The sequence below is a fragment of the Hyla sarda genome, chromosome 1 (assembly GCF_029499605.1).
Source record: "Hyla sarda isolate aHylSar1 chromosome 1, aHylSar1.hap1, whole genome shotgun sequence".
In the NCBI taxonomy this organism is placed as follows: domain Eukaryota; kingdom Metazoa; phylum Chordata; class Amphibia; order Anura; family Hylidae; genus Hyla; species Hyla sarda.
Genome location: NC_079189.1, coordinates 223,331,835 through 223,344,052, shown reverse-complemented (window position 1 = coordinate 223,344,052; position 12,218 = coordinate 223,331,835). Strand labels below are relative to the sequence as shown.

At 32.8% G+C, this 12,218-nt stretch overlaps 1 protein-coding gene across 1 annotated transcript in view; it reads right to left on the bottom strand.

The window, feature by feature from the left end:
• Positions 1-12,218, bottom strand: part of ANXA3 (annexin A3) — an 86,032-nt gene that overhangs the window by 37,028 nt on the left and 36,786 nt on the right. Inside the window, exons 6-7 of the mRNA XM_056568809.1 lie at positions 8,518-8,608; positions 484-563 (exon numbers count right to left, since the gene is read on the bottom strand). Coding sequence (XP_056424784.1) covers positions 484-563; positions 8,518-8,608 — 171 coding nt within the window. The remainder of the gene's footprint in view (positions 1-483; positions 564-8,517; positions 8,609-12,218) is intronic.

Sequence of the window (12,218 nt, the reverse complement as noted above, 5' to 3'; positions counted from 1 at the left end):
ATTTGCGCGCATCGCGGTCATGGGGGGGGGTCTCAGGACTCCCCTCGGCGATGTGCCGGGATGCCTGCTGTTAGATAACAGCAGTCATCCCGGCCCGATCACCGCTACCGGTGACGCGGCGCTCCCGGAACCCCGCGACGTACATGTACGTCGCCGCGCGCCAAGTGACACTTCGCGGCGCCGTACATGTACGTCGCTCGTCGTGAAGGGGTTAAAATAATCAAGAACTAGAGGGGTCAATTTATATAACAGTATCAAACCGTATTAAGGGTGAGCCTTTCTTTTAAAAGATATCCCTGGTTTACAGTGTAAGAACATGCTGACAGGTCCACTTTAAGTCATCCTACTGTTTACAGCAGGGCAATTAATGAATTAACCAGGGCATTTCTATTTCAACTCATTCTAAAAAAAAAAAAAAAAAAAAACTATAAAAATTATTAATAATAAAGTAAAAACCAAAACAGTGTTCAGTAAATATCTTACATTGGCCAAAAACAGCAATGCCTTTCGGAAGTCACCTGATGTCTCCGAACTGATGTCATCTCCAAGGCTTTTACTATATGCTGCGGAAGATAAAAAAAAATAATAATTTGATTGCATATATGGATGAACCAGAACTAATACAAATAATTAAAAAGGATCTCTCTACCTCCATGTCATACTTTCCTCCCCTGGTCCTCCACAACTGCCATTTGGTTGGGTCTGGTACCCACTTTTTAGTTTCTGGAGTCATTCCCATAGGTGCTACCCACTAAGGTGCCATCACTCCTATCGGGATGTTGTTTCACAAAAACCAGGAAGAAGGGGGGACTGGCAGCTGTTAGTCATACACTCTTCCACCCGCACTTTGATTTCCATTTTTACAACATACCCCAACTATTTGAAAAGGTTTTTGTTATCTCCAGATAACCCACTTTATAAGATATAAATATGCCTGAACTGACATGCTCTTTTAAAGTGATGGCATATTGCTAGGGTATTCCATACTTTTTTTTTTTTTTTTTTTTTGGCACCATATAAAACATTATTATTTGCAGTTTTTTTTTCCTTTTTCAAATGCTTTATTGAACAAGAACATGTCATACAGGCTCAGACATTGCAAGGAAGACATGCACGTGAAAAATCTACAGTAGGAGAACAGAATATAAGAACAAAAAAACACTAGTCACCTCAACGGAGTTAACAACAGGTATTCCATTACTTTATGATCAGTTGGGGTATAAACACTGGGAACCCACTGATTTTGTGAATTAAAGGGCCACAGCACTGGTTTAGAACAACATTCCCCTTACTGCATTTTTCTTGCACAAAGAATACTGCTGTTGCCGCTATGAAAGTAAAAATTTGAGCTGCAGCTACTTTATTCTCTGGATCAGTGGAGGTTACAGATCAGACCCTCAATCTTTATAACCTAGTGATATGCTATTACTGCTTTACAACATCTGTCTGTCTATCTTTAAAATACATATGGTGGTTGAATTAAAGGGGTAGTCCAGTGGTGAAAAACGTATCCCCTATCCTAAGGATAGGGGATACGTTTGAGATCGCGGGGGGGTCCGACTGCTGGGGCCCCCTGCGATCTCTCTGTACGGGGGCCAGGCTCTGACCAGATAGCGGGTGTCGACCTCCGCACGAAGCGGCGGCAGACACGCCCCCTCAATACATCTCTACGGCAGAGCCGGAGATTGCCGAAGGAAGCTTCGGGTCTGCCAGAGAGTTGAATTGAGGGGGCGTGTAGGCCGCTGCTTCGTGCGGAGGTCGACACGCCCCCTTCCCGTGGCTCCGTACAGGAGATCGCAGGGGGCCCCAGCGGTCGGACCCACCGCGATCTCAAACTTATCCCCTATCCTTAGGATAGGGGATAAGTTGTTCACCACTGGGTCACCACTGGACTACTCCTTTAAGTATTGAACACATCTCCATTTTTTTTTTTTTACTAAATATTTCGAAAGGTGTTATTGACATGAAATGTTCACCAGATGTTGGAAATAACCCAAGTAATCCAATACAAAAACAAATAAGTTCATAAATTAAGTTAGGTGTAATCATGTGAAAAGACACAAGGAAAAAAAAAAAAAGTGTTGAACACAAGAAGAAAGGGTGGTGCAAAAAGTTATGGAAAGCCAAGACAACAGCTGAAATCAGTAATTAAAAAGCAATCCAGCTCCTAGTCAGTGCAAATTAATATCAGCTGGTTTAGTCCCAGCTGATGACCTACAAAAAAAGTATTTCCCAAGGTGTCACACAAGACCTATCTCATAATTGGTAAAAGCAAAGAACTGTCTCAAGACCATCAACCTAGTTGTTACAAAATATAAAAATAACATTGGTTACAGGCACTTTAACCCCTTAACCTCTTCAGGACATAGGGCGTATGGATACGCCCTGCATCCCGAGTCCTAAAGGACCGAGGGCGTATCCATACGCCCGTGGGAATTCCGGCCCCCACCGCTAGCCGGAGGGGAGTCGGGGCCGGATGCCTGCTGAAATCGTTCAGCAGGCATCCCGGCATATCGCCCAGGGGGGTCATTATGTCCCCCCATGTCGGCGATTGCCGCAGATCGCTGGACAATTCAGTCCAGCGATCTGCGGCGATTCCGGGTCAATCGGGTCTCCAGTGACCCGATGACCCGGAATTACTGGCTGTTCGGGGCCGTCTCTGACGGCCCCGAACAGCCAGAGCCTGCAGGGGTGAGGTGGCACTGGTGCCACCTCACGATCGCCCTGATTCGTCGGCCGGATTACCGGCCGACCAATCAGGGCGCCTGCTGCGGGTGTCACTCCCGCACCCGCTCCGCCCCTCTTCTGGAGGACGTGAGCGGGTGCGGGACGTGCACCGCGGGTGCTGGGGACCCCGATCCCCGGCGTTAATGTTGGGATCGGGGCCCCAGGAGCAGCGGCGGCGGTGGGACTGACCTGCAGCGTCTGGATCGTTGGAGGTGAGTGACAGCCTCCTGCTGTTGCTTAGCAACAGCTCCCAGCATGCAAAAAGGGCATGCTGGGAGCTGTAGTTATGCAACAGCAGGAGGCAGACCACCACAACTTCCAGCATTCCCTTATGGGCATGCTGGGACTTATGGTTTTGCAACAGCTGGAGGCACATTCTTTCTATGGAAAAGTGTACCTTCAGCTGTTGTATAACTACAACTCCCAGCTTGCACAAACAGCTAAAGTGCATGCTGGGAGTTGTAGTGGTGCATCTGCTGGTTGCATAACTACAACTCCCAGCATGCCCGTTGGCTGTCGGTGACTGCTGAGAGTTGTAGTTTTGCAACAGCTGAAGGCACACTGGTTGTGAAACACTGAGTTAGGTCACAAACTCAGTGATACATAACCAGTGTGCCTACAGTTGTTGCAAAACTGCAACTCTCAGCAGTCACCGACAGCCAACGGGCATGCTGGGAGTTGTAGTTATGCAACAGCTGGATGTCCCCCCCAATGTGAACGTACAGGGTACACTCACATGGGCGGAGGATTACAGTAAGTATCTGGCTGCAAATTTGAGCTGCCGCAAACTTTCTGCTGCAGCTCAAATTGCCAGCGAGAAACTACTGTGAAACCCCGCCCATGTGACTGTACCCTAAAAACACTACACTAACAAAAAATAAAATAAAAAGTAAAAAACACTACATATACCCCTACACAGCCCCCCTCCCCTCCCCAATAAAAATGAAAAACGTCTGATACGCCACTGTTTCCAGAACGGAGCCTCCAGCTGTTGCAAAACAACTCCCAGTATTGTCGGACAGCCGTTGACTGTCCAGGCATGCTGGGAGTTTTGCAACAGCTGGAGGCACCCTGTTTGGGAATCACTGGCGTAGAATACCCCTATGTCCACCTCTATGCAAGTCCCTAATTTAGGCCTCAAATGCGCATGGCGCTCTCACTTTGGAGCCCTGTCGTATTTCAAGGCAGCAGTTTAGGGTCACATATGGGGTATCGCCGTACTTGGGAGAAATTGTGTTACAAATTTTGGGGGGTATTTTCTGCTTTTACCCTTTTTAAAAATGTAAAATTTTTGGGAAAACAAGCATTTTAGGTAAAAAAAAAATAATTTTTTTTTACATATGCAAAAGTCGTGAAACACCTGTGGGGTATAAAGGTTCACTTAACCCCTTGTTACGTTCCCCGAGGGGTCTAGTTTCCAAAATGGTATGCCATGTGGGTTTTTTTTTGCTGTCCTGGCACCATAGGGGCTTCCTAAATGCGGCATGCCCCCAGAGCAAAATTCGCTTTCAAAAAGCCAAATGTGACTCCTTCTCTTCCGAGACCTGTAGTGCACCAGCAGAGCACTTTTCACCCCCATATGGGGTGTTTTCTGAATCGGGAGAAATTGGGCTTCAAATTTTTAGGGGTATTTTCTGCTATTATCCTTTTAAAAAAAAAAATTTGGGGAAAACAAGCATTTTAGGTAAAAATTTTTTTTTTTTTTTTACATTTGCAAAAGTCGTGAAACACCTGTGGGGTATTAAGGTTCACTTTATCCCATGTTACATTCCCCGAGGGGTCTAGTTTCCAAAATGGTGTGCCATGTGTTTTTTTTTTTTGCTGTTCTGGCACCATAAGGGCTTCCTAAATGCAACATGCCCCCCAAAAACCATTTCAGAAAAACGTACTCTCCAAAATCCCCTTGTCACTCCTTCCCTTCTGAGCCCTCTACTGTGCCCGCCGAACACTTTACATAGACATATGAGGTATGTGCTTACTCGAGAGAAATTGGGCTACAAATACAAGTAAAAATGTTGTCCTTTTACCCCTTGTAAAAATTCTAAAATTGGGTCTACAAGAACATGTGAGTGTATAAAAAGAAGATTGTGAATTTTCTCCTTCACTTTGCTGCTATTCCTGTGAAACACCTAAAGGGTTAAAACGCTGACTGAATGCCATTTTGAATACTTTGGGGGGTGTAGTTTTTATAATGGGGTATTTCTAATATGAAGACCCTTCAAATCCACTTCAAACCTGAACTGGTCCCTGAAAAATACTGAGTTTGAAAATTTTGTGAAAAATCGGAAAATTGCTGCTGAACTTTGAAGCCCTCTGGTGTCTTCCAAAAGTAAAAACACGTCAATTTTATGATGCAAACATAAAGTAGACATATTGTATATGTGAACCCAAAAAAATGTATTCCTAATATCCATTTTCCTTACAAGCAGAGAGCTTCAAAGTTAGAAAAATGCAAAATTTTCACATTTTTCATCAAATTTACGGATTTTTCGCCAAGAAAGGATGCAAGTTACCACAAAAATTTACCACTATGTTAAAGTAGAATATGTCACGAAAAAACATTCTCGGAATCAGAATGATAACTAAAAGCATTTCAGAGTTATTAATGTTTAAAGTGACAGTGGTCAGATGTGCAAAAAAACGCTCCGGTCCTTAAGGCCAAAATGGGCTCCGTCCTGAAGGGGTTAAGGACCCGGGGTTTTTCTGTTTTTTTGCACTTTCATTTTTTCCTCCTTACTTTAAAAAAAGCATAACTCTTTCAATTTTGCACCTAAAAATCCATATGATGGCTTATTTTTTGCGCTACCAATTCTACTTTGTAATTACACCAGTCATTTTACCCAAAAATCTATGACGAAACGGAAAAAAAAAAATCATTGTGAGACAAAATTGAAAAAAAACAAACAAAACGCCATTATGTAACTTTTGGGAGCTTCTGTTTCTACGCAGTACATTTTTCTGTAATAATGACACTTTTTCTGTAGGCCCATTCGATTAAATTGACACCCTACTTTTATAGGTTTGATTTTGTCGTACTTCTGAAAAAAATCATAACTACATGTAGGAGAAGTAATGTTTAAAATAGTCATCTTCTGACCCCTTGACTTTTATTTTTCCGCATATGGGGCAGTATGAGGGCTCATTTTTTGCACAAAAATCTAAAGTTTTTAACGGTACCATTTTTATATTGATCTGACTTGTTGATCGCTTTTTATTCATTTTTTCATGATATAAAAAGTGCCCAAAATATACACTATTTTGGACTTTGAAATTTTTTTGTGCGTTTAATTAATGATATAGTTTTATAATTCGGACATTTCCGCACATGGCGATATCACATCATATGTTTATTTTTATTTACACTTTTTTTTAAATGGGAAAAGGGGGGTGATTCAAACTTTTATTAGGGGTGATCTTTATTCACTTTTTTTTTGCAATGTTATAGCGCCCATAGCGAGATATAACACTGCACACACTGATCTTTTACATTGATCACTGGTTTCTCATAGGAAATCAGTGATCGATGATTCTGCCGCTTGACTGCTCAAGCCTGGATCTCAGGCACTGAGAAGAAGTCATTCGGCGATCGGACACCAGGAGGCAAAGTAGAAGACCCTCCTCGTGTCCCACAGCTGTTCGGGATGCCGCAATTTCGCTGCGGACATCTCGAACAGCCTGCGGACATCTCGAACAGCCCCCTGAGCTAGCCGACAGAAAATAAAAAATGAAAAAGCCCCTCCCCCCAATAAAGTTTTAAATCACCCCTTTTCCCCATATTTTTACAAAAAAGCGTATAAAAAAAAAGGATAAACATATTTGGTATTGTCGCATGCGTAAATGTCTGAGCTATAAAAATATAATGCTAATGATCCCCTATGGCAAATGGCATAAACGTTTATAAAACAAAAATAAAAAAAAGTTTTCCAAAATTTCTGCTTTGACACATGTAACCGCAATTTTTTTCAATAAAAAAAGCGATCAAAGTGTCACATATATGCAAACATGGCACTAAAACAAGCTACAGACCATGGCGCAAAAAATTATCCTTTATACATCCCTGAATACGGAAAAATAAGAACGTTAGAGGTGGTCAAAAATAGGGCAATTTTAAATGTACGGATTATGTAAAAAAAATTGTGAGATTTTCTAAAATCAGTACAATAATAGAAATGTATGTAACTATGGGTATCATTTTGATCATATAGACCCAGAGAATAAAGAAAAAACATGTATTTATTACCGTAAAGTGTACAGTGTGAAAACGAACCCCCCAAATTTGGGTCTACCATATATTTTAGGGTATAATGAGTGATGTCATTACAAAGTACAACTGACCATGCAAAAAAAACTCCATTGCTGAATAAAATGCATGGTGAGATAAAAGCACAATAGAACTGTTTGGAAGCCATAATAAATACCATGGGGAGATTTATTAAAACCTGTGCAAAGGAAAAATTGACCAGTTGCTCATAGCGACTAGATTATGTCTCTCATTTTTACCAAGACCTCTCAAAAAAAAAAAAAAAAAAAAAAAAACACAAGAAGCGATATGATAGGTTGTCATAGGCAACTGCACCACTCTTCCTTTACACAGGTTTTGATAAATCTTCCTCCATGTTTGGAGGAGAAATGGCACTGCACATCACCCTTAAAAACACCATACCATATATTGAGGCTGAACAGGGCTTTGTTCCGATAATTTTTGCATTGTATTGTATGCTTTTTTTATTATTAGATAATAAAATCTTCATGGTTTGACCATTAAAAAAACACCATACCAACAATGACAGTCGTAGGACTGTATCCACCTTTTCCAGCCCACCGGAGCACCTGAAAGCTTAACTAATTTATGCAGGCTTAAGTCAGCAACCACCGAGCCAAGAAGTTCGTAACGAATCGAATCACTGTAAGTTCGCTCATCTCTAATGAGAACTGCGGTGGGGCTGCTTTTCAGCAAACGTTACTGGCAAACTTCACGTAATAGGAGGAGGGATGAATAGGCAAATTTACCAAGACATTCTTGATAAAAAGATGAAACGAGGGTGGGCGTTTCAGCAAAACAATGATCCCAGGCACACAGCTAAGGAAACTCAAATGGTTTCAAAGAAACAAAGTAGAATAAAGCTGGTCATAAGTATTACATTTTAAGCCCCCTTGGCAGAGATTACAGCCTCCAGTCTTCTTGGGTATAATGCCACAAGGTTTCCACTCCTGGATTTGGAGATTTTCTGCCATTCTCCTCTGCACATCCTTTCAAGCTCTGTCAGGTTGGGTGAGGACAGTCGATGGACAGTCATTTTTTACGTTTCCCTAGAGATGCTCGATTTGGTTCAAGTCAGCCACGTTTACCACTGGGTTCTTAATTCTTCTTAGTAATCTATATATCCAAGAAAATTCTTCCCAGATTATATACTTTGGTGCGGTGGCAAGCTCTCAGAAGAAGTTTGGAACAACCACGGCTCTTCAATTATGAATACTGGAGCTCACTATACTCTTAAGAATATTCAGTGCAGGAGAAATTTTTGTACCCTTCCTTAGATCTGTGCCTCCATGCAATCCTGAGTTCTACAGGAAGTTCTTTCCAACTAATGGCTTGGTTTTTGTTCTGATGCGCATTGTCAGCTGTGAGATCTTATAAAAGACAGCTAGGCCATATTTTTAACTTATCATAGGACCTTTACAACAAACATTTATGTAGGCGCCCGTACACAATATACACCTATAATATAGTCAAACCATGTCTAATACCTCACATTATTATGTTACGATACACTTTCACCAGTGAAGTACCTGAGTAGAAAGCATCCCCCACTTCTTTTATTTGCTTGCTGGTTCGGGATGCCAGGATTTCTATTAGTATGTTTTCAGATGTTCCTGTGCCCTTTACATAAAAAAAAAGAAAATAAATTATAATAAATAATAATAATAATAATAATAATAATAATAATACAATTGTAGTTTTTCCTCCAAATACTAAAAAATAAATAAATATTGAAGGACAAACAAGTACCGTATATTCATTTATTTTTGTGTATCTTACTTACACTACAATTGCGTGAACCACCTGTTTACCATTCTGTAGGTCCACCTCATGTTGCTAAAACAGCTCAGATCTGTCAAGGCATCTTAAAGTGCCCTGTGGTAATTTGGAGGCCAGGTCAATACCTTTACTCTTTGTCATGTTCCTCAAACTATTTCTGTACAATCTTTGCAGTTTGACATAAGCAGTGACAAGCAGGGTCCATTTAATGTTATCGCCAGGATAGGTTCTGACACATGCATTAAATAGATTCCTAAACCCCTATTTATCAAACAGAGGATGATGGTGTGTCACTTTGGGCTACATTAGGGACACGAGTCAGAGATTGCTGGATGGAATAGTACAACAAAAACATTCTTTGTTCCATGTTTTAACAAAATACCACAATGTGGCATCCGTCATAGTTATACATCGGATGTATATGTCGGAGGCTTCCCCAAATGTATATGTCTGATGGACAGTGCTTAAAGGGGAACTCTGGTGGGAACTAGTGGAAATTATTTTTTTTCAAATCAACTGGTGCCAGAAAGTTAAACAGATTTGTAAATTATTTCTATTTTAAAATCTTAATCCTTCCAGTACTTATCAACTACTGTATACTACAGAGAAAGCTGTGCAGTTCCTTCCAGTCTTACAACAGTGCTCACTGCTGACACCTCTGTCCATGTCAGGAACTGTTCAGATTAGAAGCATATCCCCATAGCAAACCTCTCCTGCTCTCGACAGTTCCTGACACGGACAGAGGTGTCAGCAGAGAGCAGAGAGCACTGTGGTCAGACTGAAAAGAACTACACAAAATTACACTGTAGTATATAGAAGCTGAAAAGTACTGGAAGGGTCAAGCCCTTACACTTGCCCAATATCCCTGATTCCAACATATCTTCACAAAGTGACTATACACTTGCTGGATTATATACCTTAATCATTAAAAGCATACTTGTCATTTACAAAAATTATATTATATTATATTATATTATATTATATTATATTATATTATATTATATTATATTATATTATATTATATTATATTATATTATATTATATTATATTATATTATATTATATTATATTATATTATATTATATTATATTATATTATATTATATTATATTATATTATATTATATTATATTATATTATATTATATTATATTATATTATATTATATTATATTATATTATATTATATTATATTATATTATATTATATTATATTATATTATATTATATTATATTATATTATATTATATTATATTATATTATATTATATTATATTATATTATATTATATTATATTATATTATATTATATTATATTATATTATATTATATTATATTATATTATATTATATTATATTATATTATATTATATTATATTATATTATATTATATTATATTATATTATATTATATTATATTATATTATATTATATTATATTATATTATATTATATTATATTATATTATATTATATTATATTATATTATATTATATTATATTATATTATATTATATTATATTATATTATATTATATTATATTATATTATATTATATTATATTATATTATATTATATTATATTATATTATATTATATTATATTATATTATATTATATTATATTATATTATATTATATTATATTATATTATATTATATTATATTATATTATATTATATTATATTATATTATATTATATTATATTATATTATATTATATTATATTATATTATATTATATTATATTATATTATATTATATTATATTATATTATATTATATTATATTATATTATATTATATTATATTATATTATATTATATTATATTATATTATATTATATTATATTATATTATATTATATTATATTATATTATATTATATTATATTATATTATATTATATTATATTATATTATATTATATTATATTATATTATATTATATTATATTATATTATATTATATTATATTATATTATATTATATTATATTATATTATATTATATTATATTATATTATATTATATTATATTATATTATATTATATTATATTATATTATATTATATTATATTATATTATATTATATTATATTATATTATATTATATTATATTATATTATATTATATTATATTATATTATATTATATTATATTATATTATATTATATTATATTATATTATATTATATTATATTATATTATATTATATTATATTATATTATATTATATTATATTATATTATATTATATTATATTATATTATATTATATTATATTATATTATATTATATTATATTATATTATATTATATTATATTATATTATATTATATTATATTATATTATATTATATTATATTATATTATATTATATTATATTATATTATATTATATTATATTATATTATATTATATTATATTATATTATATTATATTATATTATATTATATTATATTATATTATATTATATTATATTATATTATATTATATTATATTATATTATATTATATTATATTATATTATATTATATTATATTATATTATATTATATTATATTATATTATATTATATTATATTATATTATATTATATTATATTATATTATATTATATTATATTATATTATATTATATTATATTATATTATATTATATTATATTATATTATATTATATTATATTATATTATATTATATTATATTATATTATATTATATTATATTATATTATATTATATTATATTATATTATATTATATTATATTATATTATATTATATTATATTATATTATATTATATTATATTATATTATATTATATTATATTATATTATATTATATTATATTATATTATATTATATTATATTATATTATATTATATTATATTATATTATATTATATTATATTATATTATATTATATTATATATTATATTATATATTATATTATATTATATATTATATTATATTATATTATATATTATATTATATATTATATTATATATTATATTATATATTATATTATATATTATATTATATATTATATTATATATTATATTATATATTATATTATATATTATATTATATATTATATTATATTTTATATTTTATATTTTATATTTTATATATTATATATTATATATTATATATTATATTATATTATATTATATTATATTATATTATATTATATTATATTATATTATATTATATTATATTATATTATATTATATTATATTATATTATATTATATTATATTATATTATATTATATTATATTATATTATATTATATTATATTATATTATATTATATTATATTATATTATATTATATTATATTATATTATATTATATTATATTATATTATATTATATTATATTATATTATATTATATTATATTATATTATATTATATTATATTATATTATATTATATTATATTATATTATATTATATTATATTATATTATATTATATTATATTATATTATATTATATTATAT